The sequence below is a fragment of the Leuresthes tenuis genome, unplaced genomic scaffold, assembly GCF_036924035.1.
Source record: "Leuresthes tenuis unplaced genomic scaffold, fLeuTen1.0.hap1 SCAF_9, whole genome shotgun sequence".
NCBI lineage: Eukaryota > Metazoa > Chordata > Actinopteri > Atheriniformes > Atherinopsidae > Leuresthes > Leuresthes tenuis.
The window spans coordinates 13,268,692-13,286,294 of NW_027325363.1; the positions used below are offsets into that span (position 1 = coordinate 13,268,692).

The following is a 17,603-nucleotide window of genomic DNA, read 5'->3' on the forward strand; positions in this document are numbered from 1 at the left end:
TGATCCAAACTAGTATTGTCATGTAAAAATTAGAAGTGCACGGGTAGAGTTTATCTACAGGCACTGCCGATGACCTATTTTGCAATTTCAAAGAAAGTGATGAATTTGCACCAAAAATTGCTCACCTCTGCCCTCACCTTGACAGAAGGGGCAATTTAAGTATAACCTTACCTGAGCTGGATTTTCTGATGATCTGTGTTATTTGCAAGATTCACAACAATATGATATTGAGAGAATCCATCTTGCCAGTCTGTAGACTTTGTGTTTGTGGCCATGAGGCAACCTTTCCAGACCAGTCAGTCTTTTACTGGCAGCTGCAGTCAGGTGTGACCTGCAGTCAACAGTTTTCCGCTGCTAAAGAGGTTTGAATTAGATGCTGTGAAATCATCAGTTGTCTGAACAGAAGTGTTTTTTGGAGCAAAGAATGCCATTAAGGATTTTAGTGAAGCTTTTGTCCTTGTCCCAACTATGGTAATGGAGATTGAATGGTGATGAATAGATTGTTATTTCAACTTTTACACTCACTTTCCAACAAAGGTTTCCCAGATGGTTCCGTGTAACAAATCATCTGTTGCCTCAGGTGAGCATTTCCAGGCTTTTTAAAACATTTTTTTTTTCAACAGCAGTCAAACGTCTCTAAATTTTTTACCACAGCCAACATTTAATGCAGCTGACCCAAGAGTTTTGTTCATAGTTGTGACCTTAGCCCCAGAAAATAGATGCAGATTGCTGACTATAGTTGGACTGCATCATCAGCTGCAGAGATGATTACAAGAAAAAGCTTTTTATGCAACATCTGTCACGTAAGGCTTTAAAGCCAACAAATTCACCATGTAGTTGCCATATATATTGTACATATCACGGTTCCTATAAGAAGAGTGAACATGCAGTTATAGAGAAGGGAGAAAAATGCCCCTTTTACGGTAAAATGGAAGATTTGGCAAGAAAAGCTTGAGGATGTAAATGTGGACATATTCTGAAAGGGCAGGGTCGGCTTCTCAAACACACAGGAATGTGAAGGTCAAAGACCTCTACACTGATGAAAGACGCAGCTACTCATCTGTCTTTATTCATTATGTCAAGATTTCCTTTCTCTCTCCTTATACCTCCATCAGGGGTATTCAGGCAAATTCTCATGTGTGTGCTGTTCGAATGGCAGTGTGAGGTGACCCTCGCTGGTTTTGCCAGAGGACATGTGGCATAGAGAAGACTCTTTTTTTTTAGTTTTTGTTTAAACTTTACAGCTGTTTCAGTGCAAAAATGTGAAGCCGCTTCCTTAGCTGCAGTATCATAAACACAAAACTGTAGCTCTTCTCTCTCAGTGGGACTTTTTGGCAGTATTTGTTTGAGCTCCAGGCCAAGAAAAGTACTGTTTGTAAAGTCTTCTCAAACAGAAAAGTCAGAGAAAAAAAAAAAAAACACAAATGGATGATGCAACAGAAAAGTCACTTGACACTCGTGCTGTTTGCTTGGTTTATTAGAGGTATATTGTCAAACATTTTACAAGCTGTTGCTTAAATGTTTCCATTTAGAGAGAAAAATACAACACTGAAAAACATTTACTAAGCTCAGCAGAGAACACTTTTAAAGCCCCTGTTTGAAAGGCACTAAAGTCCCAGGTTTAATATCACTCATTCTTTTTTCTTTTGTTTTCTTGACACATGCAGACACAACTATCGCAAAGACACCTGTTGTTACACACTTCAGCACCTACAATACATAGAGCTTTCGATTGATGTGTTAGTTGAGCCTCTAGAGGTAATACCACTTATGTCTGCAATCACGTGTTGTACAGCAAAATGTGTGCAGTGATAAGGAGGGAGGTAACGCAGACTGTTAATTCAAAACACTGAACATTTGCATTGATATAAAGCTATCATAACTTACTTCATGTGGATGGCAGGCTTTCAGTTTGCTCTATGCTCCAATGAGTGCAGATATCTTAAATATTTTCAAGATTAAATACATCATATTGCTGCTTTTAAATACATAATGTGTCTTTTAAGTTAGAATTCAGTGGAATTATGTATAATCACAAGACAACCATTAGATGACATTTCTTCATGTCTGCGAACAAAATTTACAAAAAGTCTCTTTTTCTTAAATAATAATGATAGTAGTACATTCAAATAATAGCATAATAGTTCCTCAGCATTATTGTTGTTGTTTTAAATAGCTTGTGATGTAGTGGTTGCTTATAAGGGACAGTCTGCCATTAGCTTTGATAAAAAGAGATGAACCCTTTTTTTTTTTTTGGCTTGAATACTGCAGAAACAACACTGTCAAATAAATTCTTGATGCCAAGCTCGTGTCATCGTCTTATTGCTGACGTGGTCGGTCATCGGTGACTCCACCCGAACGGTACAGAACTGTTTAAATGCTGCACCACAGCTTGAAATGAAAGAAGACTGATTATGACTTCAGCTGTCTTCCATAAAAACAAAGTCGGCTACTTGAGCATGGGCCTGCAGGACAGCTTCGTCAGAGGTTGATGAGTTGAAAAGGTGAAGGTGCACCCTCTGTTGTTAGAGCCTCTGATGTTAAAGCAGTGGCTTCTAATAAGAGAACAAGCAGACTGACAGCTGATGATGTATAGAGCTGCATCATCGCCAAATGGGAGAAGAAAGTAATTCCTGGCAGTTTTCTTGTGGTAATAACTTTTCTGCTCACACGTATACCTTTGCCCTGTAGTCCAGTCATTTATCCTGTTGTATGGCAGTCTCTCACTCTTTCCCTCTTTTTTTTATATCTGACCTCTTGCTCCTGATGATGGTGATTTAGCTGCTTTATCTATTCCCTTATCTCCCTCCTCTCCACTCATATTTCTTATGCTGCTACATATGTCTCTATCAGTCTGCTTGTTTGCAGTTTTCTGGCTGCTACAGTCTCTTCTTCCCACCATCTACCCCTTTCACTCTTCTGTTCTGTCATACTCCCACAATGCTCCTCTGTCCACGCGTGAGTGTCCCTGTTTTCTCCAAAACATCTACCAGCAACCACAGCTCTCCACCACCATGTCCTGATAATTCTTCAGCACAACTCGGTCTTGAGGGTCCAGGTATAGCAGGGCAATAGGGCTGAGGGAGGTGGGGACGCAGCAGGCCCGCGGCACTGCTCCATTAACAGAGTTTACCATAGTTTGAACCACAGCATGGCTTGAGGCATTCATGTGGTCAGCCAGAGGATAACGACACTCTCCCAGGCAGAAGAAGGCATCATAGCCGCTGGGTGCGATGATCCACTTATGCCAACCGACATCTTTGAAATCTACATATAGAGGATGACGGCGGCATCTGCCACGAGAAAGCCGCTTCAGTTTTGCAGAATGACCACCATTTCTTTTTACCCTTCCACGTTCGCTCCAGCTGACCCCTCCTTTATCATCCCCCCAGCCTTGCACTGGAAACCCCATTTTTTTGGACCTTCCCCATCCTTGTTCTCTATTGTGACCCTTGCTGTTGTTCCTGGTCCTCACTTTTGAGCCCTTTCTCCCTCTCATCCTCTGGCCATAACCAGAGGTTCTCCTGCTATGTTTGACCAAAGGCTCTCCATGGCCATCGTGACTATAAGTCACCAAGAGGGGTCTCTCATGGGCCCAACTGTGATCGTCCTGCCCGACAGACCTGCACACCCTCAGGTGTCCCTCTTTTTGTTTCTCTGCCTCTTTTTCGCCTGCCGCAGAGGAAAAGATCTGGTCTGGAAGTGAGGTGGAGCTGTTCTCTGGCCTGACCTCTAGTAGGAAACCCAGGCTGCCAGTCCCAGCATGGACCTTATGGAGGAGCGCTGCACTTAGACTAAAAGCCTCCCAAAAACCACTTGGTTTATGATTGTGGAGACCATTGGTGAGTAACCGTGTCTCCAGCAAAGTGGGCTCAGGATCCTCGTGGTGCTTAGAGAGGTATAGGTTTAGTCTGTGGGGACCGGTGCCCAGGGATGCTCTGTCACCATGGAGGAGCCGTAGCTCAGCAGAGAGCACAGTCTCATCCTGAGGGATGGAGGAGATATTGAACGATATGTGAACTCTCGTATGATCCTTTGGTTGGGGACTGTCTCCGAGAGGTTCTGAGTAAAAGAGAGAAAGGGAAGATGGGAGTTTAGTATGGTTTAGACTTAGGTTTGATTCAAATACATACATTTGTTATTTGCATGTTCTTTCTTGAATGATGTCAGTGGCAGGAAAATTGCCAAATTGTTTAACAAGAACAGCAAACAATTCAAAAACTAATTATCAGAAATAAAATGTGAAATGTTCAAAAGGGAATGCACAGAATCAGAGAAAATGTATGTATTCCCTCACAAAAAGTGAAAGTTTCCATGAGCTCAGCTGAAGTCTGAGTTTAACCTAGCAAGTCAATACTATGGCTGAATATTGAATACAGGGCCCTATTACAGTCAAATTGTCAGGTTCTAAAATGCATAAACCCAAGGAGTTTGTTGCATATGAGAACCCAAGTCCAGTTTCTATTTTAGCCCCATGTGAGCTTCCTACATTAATTACACTTAGGGACATGAGTATTTAATGGGTATGGGCCCAAAATGAGCATTTATTTGGGGTAGACCCAGGTGGACAACTTATACAGGGCCAACAGAGAGCCATTGGATTATCCTATCTTGGGCTAATTTTTCAGCTGATCTCCAACTCACATATCCAAACACTGACTTTCCTGCAGGATGGTGCAAACTTTTCAGGGCTGTCGAATGGGAACAAGGTTATATCTCCCATTAGCATTTAGCACAACATTGTTCACTGTATCATGAAATAGATGGCCCATATTATCTGTGTACACCTTATTTACTTTAGCTGTATGAGCAGTATGAGGGTCTATTCACTATTGCAAACTGTCTTCTCTTTTGTCAGCATTTCTTTGTGCTGCCCCAGGTATACAGCCTTCAGAGGGCCTCATTTATCTTTTAACCAGGTGCCCAAAGGCCAATATTTGCTCTTTTGCTCCCTAAGACATTAATCAATCTGTGATCAGAGGGGCAAGATGAAGAGTCCAAAGAGTCCACAATCCAAGACCAAAGTCTTTTAAGTGTGAAACATGCATCGGAACACGTTCTTACCACATACTGTACGATGTAGCTAACCATTGGTTTATGGGGCTCTATTTAAAGTGTTTTAAATATGTTATCATGTCAAATTTTGATCTTAGCCACTTTTTGAAAAATTGAAACAGTCCACTTGAAAAAACATTTTTTGAAAAAAAAAAGTTTTCACCTGAGTGAAATCTGAGGAAACTACACACACCCATGCTGTACGTAGTCACCTGTCAATCACAGTTTAGTTATACCCTTCAGCAAACACTGCTTTTCTATTTGACTCTAGATAAGACTACAATTTCCCATTTCAATAACAGGTAATGTTGAAGAGAAGCTGAAAGCACAGACTGAGGCCATATTAGGATGATATTTACTGAGGTAACAAATCAAGTGACTTTAGGGTCATTTTAATCCTTTTTACAGCTGGACAATGGACTAAAAGTCATATTATTTCATCAGAGACTTCTTGCAGCAGACATAAATTCCAGCACCATTTGCACTCACTCACCTTTTGACTGTCTGAACTCTAAATACGATTCAGTTCTGCACTCTTAGATAACAAAGCATGAGAACCATCACAGTGGATCAGAAAGCTTACCGCTGTGGTGGAAGCTGCGTACAGTGTTGGCCTGCTGAATGTGCTGGCTGGGGAAATTAAATGAAGGGTCTTCCAGTAGATGGTACTGCTGCTGGTGGAAGCGATAAAGATCAAGGAGGTACCGTGGCACCGGTACTCCAGGTCGTGGGTCGGGCTGAGACTGCAGGCCCAACCGGCTCAAGAGGAGAGTCTGGATGGTTTGAGCCAGGTTGGGATCTGGGAGTGATGCCGTGGGTGATGAGGAGGAAGGTGCGGGGGACACCCTGCCATGATCGATCTCACTAGGGTCTCCACCCTGGCGACCAGATGAGGCTTGAGGTAGCAGCAAGACCATGAGGAGCAGGAGGTTAGCAGGGAGCATGGTGGACCTGGAGTGGGTGGGGAGGAGAGATGATTTGGTGGAGAAAAAAAACAAGCAGAAGAAAGAGCCCCAGACATCAAGAAAGAGATCTGTAAAGGCATATTATGTATAACCTTTCTCTCCTTTAGCTTTAAGAATGTTAAATTTAAGTGTTTCTGCACAATTTATGTTTCAAACAAAGAGAATGTAAATTACATTACATAACGACGGAATATAAAGTAATGGTTGAGAAATCTGCAAAAAAGATAGCCCCTACGAGATGCTCATGAACTCTGTATATCATGCTCATGTCTTCTCCTTCCTGGACACACCAGTTTCTCATTAGTGTTTAGCCTTCATGTGGCATATGTTCAAGAAATTTACTGTCCACATATCCACACAAAGCTATTTGCTTGTTACCCCTGGTTGTTGAAACAGTGCTAGTTTGTATTTTCTTTGTTAATATATGGCGAACTTTATACCCTAAAGGACAGTATATCTCACTGGACACCTGAGCAGGAGTAATTAAGCACCTTCTATCTGTAATTTAACCATGCTGTGTGTTTTTGTGTGCAAGGGATCAGAGTGCTTCTAGCATAAATCAAATGCTTAGGACTCTGATGGTGTTATGGAGTTATATAGTCCTGACACAATGACAGATGACCAGATTTCTTCTCTCTTCCTCTTCAAATCACCAGAGAATACAGGTATTAAGTAGCTTTCAATAAATTTCCCTGTGTGAGGGAGTGAAGAAGACATATATCTATTAATCTGATTAAACTGACACTTTAATTATTGGTTTCTTCAAGACGTTTGTGAGGAGCCAAATAATAGATCTTTATAGAACAAACAGGTCTAGTTGCTGTCTACACTAATTCTAAAATAAGCAAAACTGTGACATTCATGTTGAAGGGTCAATCTGGTGGGATATTAGGGTTGAGTTCTGTGTTTCTGTGAAGAACACTTGACTGAAAAAGTGGGAGCAGAGGTCCATGGTTAATGCTCTCTTTTTGTTTGTCTTTTTGTTAGCAAGATTACAGAAAAAAAAAGAGAAAACTACAAAGCCAAACAAAAAGAGAGAAATTTTGCAGCTGGTCTCAGTCACTTTCTTTAAATCTACAAAAAGCCCAACAGACACTGATGGAGGATACACTCTCTAACTGCTTCTCCAGTTTGTGTTAGGGTCAACTATCGTCATAGAAATGTTTTTAGAAATGGTTTAGTATGAATATTCTCATAATTTATATTATCATATAAGTACAAATTCAATAATATAATATAATATAATATGATATAATATAATATAATATAATATAATATAATATAATATAATATAATATAATATAATATAATATAATATAATATAATATAATATAATAATAATATAATATAATATAATATAATTGGTTTACATTTGAATGGCAGTAATCTTGTCATGTAAATATCAACTTCTGAGTCCTCTTGAACTGCATTTGGTGATGTTCAAATTCCCTACATGATTTCTTTTAAAGTGAGGTAATTTGCACCTATACAGAGGTCTCTTTGGAGCTTTCCTAAGTTGTGTTTAGTTCTGTCCAGCAACATCTGTTTCACTCACTTGATGCAGATGCTCAACTGAACTCCCACATAAGCCACTGCAGTGTTCCCTGAGTTAATCTTGACTTTCCTGAGAAGGTTAAGCTTTCTGACATGAAACAAGTGATATGTTTATTTTTCCACCATGACTGTTCTCAGTGCGGGAATCACTCGAGCACAGACAGAGGTCACACAATAACTAATAAAACCTGACTAACACCCTGCATCTTTGCGGTGAAGGCGTTAATAACTGAAAGAGTAATTACAAGCCTGCAAGGTGATGGCTCTCCTGACCTGAGGAGGTCAAGGCGAGGTGTTAAAGGGTCAGTGCAAAGGTGTAAAACTTGGTGACTGAGCGTCAGAAGACAAATGAACAGAGCAGAATACAACAATGTATCACTGTGATCACAGTTGACTGGACTAATATCTGTTTTTCATCCCATTTTATCTTAATACAACTCAACCATAAAACAAATAAAATTAACTTAAAGAACATGACAAAGAAAAAGAAAGACAAAAAAACACGAGGTTGTTTCAATTGTAATCTACTAACTGTTAAAAAATGAATTAATTTCTAAAGTTCTAGGTGCTGCATCCTTCCTCTCATCTACTGTACTGCACTAGTTAAGAAGAATCAGTGTTTGTGCTAACAAAATTACAGTTTCTTTCATTAAACTAAGACGACTTCTTGGCTTTTTTTATGATGACAAAATGAGCAACTGTAGGATCTGATTGAATCGCCAATTTAACACCATCAGGCATTCTTTTGAAAAGTGTATTCCAAAAGAAATATCCAATTTTGAGAAAGAGTACATCTGCTTCACTGTCTGTGGAAGCACTTTAAGTTTGTTGCTATCTCTTTTCTCGTATGAGTGCTCGCATATCTCTCTCTTTCTCGCCTCTATCTCTTTATCTCATCTCTGTAAGGGACAGAGAATCGATTAGGGCCTCTACGACGAGATAACAGTGGTGTTTATGGCCAGGTGAACACATAATGACGCTGTAATGACTGCTAATCTTGCCACACTGTCAGAAAAGGGGTAAAAAAAGGTCACAGGTGTGAAGGCGTGTATATTTTTTATGCAAGCTCAATTGTGTCAATGTGTGCTGCTCATATGGTTCGTGGTTCAAAGGGCAGGCCTGGGAAAATAAGCCACCTCCAAGCGTGGGATTGTTGCTAGCTATCCATTAAACTCTTACAGCCCCACCCAGGGCTGTTTCACCTGAGGCAGCGCAGCGGAGGACAATTACAGATTAGACATTCTGCTTAACGGCCTCTCCCATATACTGTGGAAGCTCGTAAAGCACATTAAGAACAACAACACCACCTCTCTCCTGTACTTTCCTCACCTACAAAACCACCCAGGTGACTCTGAGGTACAAAGGTTCAGGCGTGAGATGGGTGTGTCGTAGTCTCTGTGAGGCAGAGACACAGATGAAAAGAGAGAAGGTGGGAAGCTTGCTCTTCATCACTTTGACATGTCCAAACGCTCTCTTCTCCCAGGGTGTCTGTGATATGTCTGGTTCTATCTAATTTAAACAGAGAAAAGTGGATCCAGGCCTGATTTAGCAACTTGATATGCCGTGTGAATGAGGGTGTCACCTACTCTCATGCCAAGTCATTCCACTTATTTACGATCACACCTCCACTGTCTCTCCTTTTATCTCTAGTTTTATAAATTTCCTGTCTGGCATAGGTCTGGCTTGATTGTGTATGAAAGAAATGCTAAGAGTGATAATCTGTATAATTTATAGGTAATAGATAAGGCGAGGCGGAGGTATGAAGGTTTGGAGTTCAGCAGGATCGTTCGTGCATCTTTTTCCTGTGTGCATGCATACACCTCAGCCTGTTAGACTTATTAGATGTGGCCTGACCTCCAGAGCAGACAGTAGCGTGACCCTGGCGTGTGACAAGCGAGGGTCGTTGCTGGTCTGCCCCGTGTCTTTCTGAACTCACTGATTAAAACCTCTGACCTCTGACGTCCGTCTCTCTTTTTATCTGTTTATTTCAAACTCTGCTCCCTTTCCCCTTCCTCCTTCCTCTTTGCATTCCTTGAACTTTGTCCTGTTGCTTTGTCCTCTGTGTTGTCATACAGAACTATGTGCAAATGTTCTGTTTTTCTCTATACCAGTTTTTTTTTTATTCAACCTCAAATCTTCCTCTCTTCATCATTATCCCCCTTTTTCTCACCTGTCTCTTGACCTTCCATGTTAGAAATATGTGTTTTTGTGCTTCTCTGCATCACCTTCTCATTACCCTATCACTCTTGCTCCCCTTCCTTCTCCCCTAATAATGTTTCTCTCTTTTCCTATAGATTCTAAATGAATGGTGTTTTTGCGGAAGAGTGCAGCAGACTGTTGCCGGGCCGGGGGGCCGGAGTGTCACTGCAGCCGGCTGATTTATCCACCGCCGCTGTCTTCATGTTACGCCTGGTCCCTCAACTTTCCCTTCCTGTTGTTCTTCCCGTGTTTCTTTTCCCAAATTCCTCCTTTCACTCTCCCTGATTTCTCCCCCCACCCCTGCTCCCGGCTCTCATTTTTCTATGCCGTCCCATTCTTTCAGAACTTGATACGTGCAGCATAGATGCCACAGGGTTCATTTCTGCTCTCTGAGCAAATACTTGAAAATGTAGTGTCATATAGCCTCAACAGAAAAAATGCGGAATACATTACAGACATACACACCTGCAAACACTTCAGGACACATCTGCATCCATTGCTGCTTGTTAACAGTGTGGATCGTAACTTTAATCTCCTGTAGGTTTGCAGTAGATGCTGCATCATACTAATTTTGCTGAATCAGCTAACTAATAATAATCAGCTATCTAATACATGACTTCAAGCTATGGAGTTAATATACAATGTAGGTGAAAAAGGTCTGTTTTCTGAGGCATAACAGATGAAATCACTGGAAGAATATATCAGGTGGGCTGCTATGTGGTGTTATTGGACTCTATTAGAACAACACTCTAATTCATCCCAGCTGGACTGATTAGCGGCCGCTCTGCACGTATGCAGACACATGAATGTCCATGCAAAGAGTCGTACAGGGTTTAGACACACACTAACAGCCTCTAGGAGCGAGTTCATGCAAATATGTGTAACCGTGAAGGGGCAGGGTTGCAAGAATGTGAGACAAATTGGAAAAAGATTTATAAATGCCCACACACAGTTGAATGGACCTGGTAAATCCCTGCTCTACCTGACTGATTAGGTAACACATCTGCACACAAACTCAGTCACGGAGACACATACAGGCACACACACTGATACGATGGTTTGGCTTCGGTCTCATCTGTGTGAGTTGGAAGAGAGCATCAATAGGTCTCATCCTTATGCCGCTCTTCAGCACGGGGATGCTCAGAGGTCTCGGTGTCACGGGTGCATTGTGGTTTACAGGAGGCCCCTCTAAGGTACCGCACTTCGCCGGCATCAGTGGAAACACTGACGTCTAACCCACAACTGCTGAAAGCTCAGAGACTGCTCTCTGTGCTCGTCTGACAGCTAAACAGATGTGAAATACAGAACAAAAACACACCTCTGCTTTTTACATTAAAGCTGCAGCGTGTTAACACTGAGGGCCAATTCATAGCATGTATGCCGAAGTGGTGGTGAGTTATGCTCTTTGAACTCATAATGGGCACATTATTCTCAGACAAGTTGCTTACCGGACCTGATTTTGATTGAGCAACACAGTGTGCCAGCAGTGTATGCATGTGTGTGATTTTCCCCAGGGCGACTAATGGCTTCAGCAGCGCAGTTGCTGTGGCCTGTGGCCTCACAAACAGATGTGTGTGTGTGTGTGTGTAAGAGAGGGCTGGGGATGTTGTACTCACGTCCAGGTGTGGTGGGATGTATGCAGAGTCCATGGTTTATCCTTGAGCTCCAGTGTTACGATCCCTCGGCTCGGTCTCTCGCTCCTTTGGACAGAATGGACAAAGTGGACTGTTTAGCTCTCTCTCTGTCAGTTTTCACCCCAGTCAGTGCAGCCAGTGCATATCTCTCCTATGTGACTATAGGTAACGCTGCTTGCTCCATGTTTTTCTTTCCTCTCTGCCCCTCTCGCTCAGCTTCTCATCCTGTTGTCACTATCAGATAAGAAAACTTTTAAAAACATCCACTGGTTTCCCCTCTGCCTGCCTGACCTCTGCTTGTAAACGCCACCCTTTCTCGTTCGCCTGCACTTCCACCTCTGGTTGTTTGAAACAAGCTGCTGCTGCTGCTAGAAGTTGCAGGAGGTAAATGAGTTGTGCGTCTGTCTGTACTGTATCACTGGCAACAACTCCCTCTTGTTTCTAAGCCTCCTCACTTTGTCTGCCTCCTCTCCTCTCTACTCCGTTCCTCCCTTTTGTATCTCCTCCCCCTTTCCTCTCTCTCTTTCTAGCTCTCTCTCTCTCTCATGCACACACACTCCTCCGCAGACTTTTTCCCTTCATACCCAGTGTCCAGCTGGTAAACTTAGTTTAACTCTAATTGACTTTCCTGGCCACTCATATCCTCTAAAATAATGATGTCACCAAGACCGGCCCCAGTACATTTAAAGACTCTTATCTCTGTCTCTTCCACACGCACACTAACAGATACAAACACATAAATGCACAGACACAGATGCAACTAAACACACACCTTTACCCACACACATGCACACAATCTAGTCTAGATAACCCTGGAGGTCAACACGCACAAGCAGACTGATTGTTTTCCACGTTTCCTCCTTTAACAAACTCACCTGCTGCTTGTTATTGGCAACATTTTACTTTTCAGCCAACATGCTCGCAGACGGTCGCTCTGTCATTATAAATACCCATGACACTCAATGAGAGCTTACAGATTCAGTTACAAAAAGATGCATGAATGGATGAGTCATAAGACCTGCCATGAAGTCACCACAGTTGAGTTTTGTGATTGGATGGAAGTGGACGTGGAGAAAGAACAAAAAAGGAAAGAGCAGGCTGTACTCCTCCACGATGGGTTGAAGCAAGGTGCATCCGTCCTTCCCGCGCTGAGCGGGTGGAGGGGTGAATTTGTATTCATGGGCTGGGCCCATGAGAAAACGTCTCTTTAGGATGCATCGTCTCACATATTAGATCTCATCTGGAGAATCACTCACCCACGTCCCTCTGCGCCTCCTCCCCATCCCCTCCACTCTCTCTTCCAGTTCACTCTCGTACAAACACAGAATAAACTCAGCCACAGAACTCATTCATCCCTGGGCTGAGTAATTGTCCCACTGCAGAGCACTTTTGCACAAAATGACTCGTTCATCTTTAGTAACACACACACACATGCACGCACACACACATACACACGCATACACACGCATACACACACTTGTGTTTAGAGCTTGTGATGATTATGTACATTCTAATTATCATTGTTGTATGCTTAGATTATATACTGTGAGAGAAAAAAGTAAAACATCATGTTTGTGCATTCTTTTGTATCCACCTGCCGCTAAAATGAAAGCACCTGACCAACAGAGATGACTTTATTAGGTTAGCATTATGTATTCAAATGTCCCTGGCCAGTACTCAACTAAAGCTGTGAAAAACACCAGCTGACCTTTGACCTCACCAAGGAGGGCTTTAATTAAATTGAGGAATCTGCTTCTGTGGTGATTTCAGCTTCATTGTAGATGCAAGGATAAATGCAAATGTTTTTTTAGCCTTTGGCATCTCTAAAAAAAAAAAACGTACCTAAATCATGACTACCAATCAGGGTGTTATGACAGTAAGCTGGCTTACTTGCTTACAGAGAGTTAGATGTGAAAATGATCTGACCTGAAAATTGGCCATGCATTTTGCACAGCAGGTACACATCTTGACATAAAAGTACACTTGTACAATTTGTCACTCTAAAGTACGCCCAAGGATGGTTACGCCTTGTGAGTTTGAGTAATTGTGCTGTATTTAAGTCTACACCAATGAGTGTCTTCCTTGCCAAAAAGTACAAGAAGAAGTTAAGACTGACCACTCAAGTGTTGGATTTGTTCTTGTTGGCCTCAACCACTTAAGAAAAAAATATGTGCTTGAGTGGGGAGGACAAACAGATGTAATGACCTCTCATGAGACAGTGGCGAGGAAACACGATTTGACAGAATCTCTCTTATCCTTAATATCATCCCTCTCTTTTCCTCTCTTCACTTCAACTGTCTGGTTCCTCAAGTGACGACTGTTTTTTGACCTCTCTTGCCAGAGTAAATCCACTAAATGGAGAATCCACTTACACATCTACATTAGCTTGATGTTTTCAGCATTTAAGTTAGATGTCAGAGTAAGTGGCGCTGTCCACGTCACACATGCAGTACTGAACTGAACATCAGTCCTCTAGGATCAGCAGGTAAAAACCAAATTCAAATGCATTTTCAGAACTGAAATATTCATGCAATGGCTAGTGTTGTGAATTAAATGGGATACATGTATTGTACGAGAAAAATGAAGATAAGAATACACCCAGAAAGAAAATAACATGAAGTGTTCCAGTTCAAACTCAAGGACGGATATGTCAAGATTAATAGTGTAAGTTGGTGCTTTCCGTACTGGTAGGACTGGATAAGAACCATTCTCATATCTTAACAACATTCCTTGTAAATCAAATATGAATTGGAAAAAGCTACGCATTTAATCCTGTTCTACTGTTGCATCCATTGCAGACCTAAAAGTCTAATTTTGTTTGATATATTACCAAAATACAGCATAGAAATATGCTTGCAATGGAAAAAGAAGAAAGAAAGAAAAAGGAAAACCCTCAATAGTGAGGGGACCTGGTTACTATTTGATGCAGTGGGGGTATTTTGTTGGGTTCAATAGAGCAACATTGAGCTCAGTGTCTTCCCAAAGAACATTTATGCCCATGATGGGGTTGGGAATAAACCACCACTCCTCTAACTGGTGGACCACCACATGCACACCTGAGCCACAGCCACCCACTGGACAAAAGTCCATCAAATGTGTTCAACAGGGGCACCAAAACACTGTGTTGAGCCATTTTGTTAATCATCTATAATACCTTGTGACTCTTTTAACAGGTTTTTCTATTTCTTTTTTTTTGTCTGTTATTAACTCGTTTTCCTTTTGTCTCGCTCCATGTAAATGATGGTGATGAAGATGAGATGCCTGGAAGTCCCCCATATAGACCTACTAACCCTCCACACATATCAGCTAATCCACTTTTCTCCTTCTCCTCCTGAAAGACTCTCAATCTCTCCATTATCCACCTTCCAACCGCTTTTCCTGTTGTTTAAGATAAGTTAGGGCACTTTTGTTCGTTTTAACATTTTTTTTAATGTTGATTTCCCAGCTTCCAGACAGCTGTTGTTTTTGATTAATTCAACTAGATTATAGATTAGTAACAGAGTTGTGAGTTCATCAAAATGTCCATGATCAATTTATCTATTATTGTCAAATGTCTTAACTAGCAAAGTATTTATAGTTTCTGCAGTTAAGGGAACTCTTGTCCTTGACTTTTGGTCCTTGACACTGAAAAACATGCCTGTGTTTTGATATATTGTCCAGGAGATCAAATACATAGGTAAAAAAGTTAGAAAATATGGACGCTATTAAAACACAATCTCTTAAACCACTAAACGTACCACCAGGGAGAGTCACTTAAACCTCTCTAACCCACAGATGGGCTAGTCATTACAATCTCTGATGAGCAGCCAGACTTCAATTTAAACTCAAGTTTCAAAAGCTATAAAGCATATCTGGTATGATTTAAAGAAAAGTTGAATAAACAATTAAAAAATACTGTTTTAATACAGCACTCCTGGATTTGAATATTTCAGCCATCAGTCAGCTGGAATAAGCTGAGTGATACATCAAGTCAACTGAATAACTTTAAGATAAGTTTCTAACCTCAGGGTAATATTTAAGAGGACAAAAGAGGACTAAACTTTCAGAGTTCATTATTGTGTGTAAAATTTGATGAACAAGTTTCAAACTTGGTAGATCAACCTTTGCTCTGGCTTCGCTAAATGAGCAGTCATCCCAGCCTCCAGGTTTCCCATCCTCTGGAAAAGCTCTCGGCTGCCTGTCCCACTAACTTCCGACGGGGGTGGAGAGATACTTTAAAGTAATACCTCACCGCCCTCTTAACAAGCCATCCATCCATCCTGCATCCCAGCATTCCCACCTCCGTACAGCTCCATCCCTCCATGGACCGAGTGAGGCCTCATCAGGGAGTGTTTAGATTTATTTTGTCTATGTGCTACCTCTTTATTTTTCCTCTTTCAACAAATTGCCACATGTAATAACTCAATGATCAAAACAACCATCCATCATCTCGAGGGAGTGGAAAGGAGAGCTTTGACTGAAAGCCGATAGGGATTCAAGGCAACAGCGGCAACAGCTGTGAACACACACATGCAGATGTAAATGTGTGTGGCAGATACAAGGTGGTAACATGGAAAATGATGAGTTTCGTCATCCCATCGATAAATGGCCCCACAACCCACATTTTATGTCCTAAAGTGATCATCTGCTTGCCTAACTTTCAATGAATCTTTCCCCCTCAGAGATTAGTGTTGAAATAATGGTCATGGGTCTTTTTTATGGCTGTGTGAATTTCACAATTATCATAAGCTTAACTTCTTACTGCAGATGTTCTGACACAGGAGAACGGAGGGGATGAGGTGACTGGGGGTGCAGCAGTGGGAAAAAATGCCACATTGGCAGTGGCGCATGGCAATTTAAGCAGTTGAACTTTGCTAATTTTTGTCTTTTTAATTTTTTTTTGAAAATGACAATTCACTTGTGATTACTTATGAGTGATTATATAAGCATGCATGTCCCTCTCATCGGACAGCTGTTAGCAGCTGGACTGAACATTAGCAAAACAACTGACCCCGAAAGAAAGAGGGAAGGAAGGCTGAATGAGAGCCAAACTAAGCCAGCTTTGCTTGAACCTACGACTGCTTCTCTACCTCTGGCAGACGGTCAGTCCAAGGAGAAAGGGAGTGGAGGAGATGAAACGAGTTGATCTTTAACCAAACAGAGGTCAGAACTATTTTGCCTAATTTCCACCGCCGTGTTAAATTCCTTACTGTCACGTTGTTATTGTTTACATGGCTTTGACTTGCTGGAGTATACCTCTGTTTTTATTGCGTAATCTTGCGTTGTGGCAGCAAAATACAAAAATATTGTAGTCTTCAAGTTCAAGGTTGAAATCAGCTCTGGTTTTAGAAATCCAATCCATTTTTTTTTTTTTATCAGGACAGTTGAACACATTTACTGCAGCTGGAAACTGTTTGGCAGTCACATCTCTTTCCAAGTAATCAACCCAAGCTTTTAAATCAATGAAAGTAAACTATTGTGAGGAGAAAAGTCACTTTACTGTGATCCATGGAGGCACCTCAAATTAATTAGCATGATAATTTATTGTACAACTACTCCGTGTTCAGTTGACTTGAAAAGTAGTTATAAAAACTAGACTAATAAAAATAAAAAAACAGCGAAGTGACACTGATAAACATCAGCCTAATGTGACGTGCTGTTTATACAACTTGTGGAAACAATGGAGCTTAATCACTCGGTCGTCTGCAGCCTTTTTCCTAAATCAAATTTTGGTCTGCACAGAACAGAGTGAGTCATGAGAGAAAAGCTTCAAACACTTAACGAGATCGATGCCTAACAAGAAAACAGCCTGAACGGCAAACAAGAAGAACTTAAGGGTTGATTCTGTCATGTTCTGATATTCAACTCCGCATGCAGGGATGTTACATTGCTTTGCTTAATCCTGATGCCTTCCACTGCACCACATATTTAGGATTTTCTAATCATCGAATGAAACTGGTCAGATTTAAAGTACATGTTTGTTAATTTACTTTAAAACGTCTGGCTTTAAACTACAAGCTGCCATTGAATGATTATGTACCTCTATTAAAGTTTGTCTAATCGCTGGTATGTTTGGTCAGAAGTGCTTTTTGGAGGTTAAACAGCTTCAGGAACTTGAATTGGTGATGAAGTACTCTGGGTTTGAGCTTCTCTCCTGGGTTTTAATACAAAACCACTTATGTGTTACATAACCTTCTTGTGGAATGGGACACTATGA

At 41.3% G+C, this 17,603-nt stretch overlaps 1 protein-coding gene across 1 annotated transcript; it reads right to left on the reverse strand.

The window, feature by feature from the left end:
- Positions 1 to 1,459: 1,459 nt before the first annotated feature.
- bmp16 (bone morphogenetic protein 16) lies at positions 1,460 to 11,954 on the reverse strand. The gene is made up of 3 exons (XM_072392450.1): positions 11,390 to 11,954; positions 5,639 to 6,006; positions 1,460 to 4,062 (listed from the first exon to the last, which is right to left on the reverse strand). Exons 2-3 carry the CDS (start codon positions 5,997 to 5,999, stop codon positions 2,987 to 2,989), a joined length of 1,437 nt encoding a protein of 478 aa, XP_072248551.1. The 5' UTR covers positions 6,000 to 6,006; positions 11,390 to 11,954; the 3' UTR covers positions 1,460 to 2,986.
- Positions 11,955 to 17,603: the final 5,649 nt, after the last annotated feature.

Excerpts from the sequence above, each read along its gene's own strand:
- bmp16 (XM_072392450.1), bottom strand. The coding sequence starts at position 5,999 with ATGCTCCCTGCTAACCTCCTGCTCCTCATGGTCTTGCTGCTACCTCAA. Across the intron at positions 4,063-5,638 it reads ACGCAGCTTCCACCACAGCG|AACCTCTCGGAGACAGTCCC; the intron begins GTAAGCTTTCTG and ends TCTTTTACTCAG.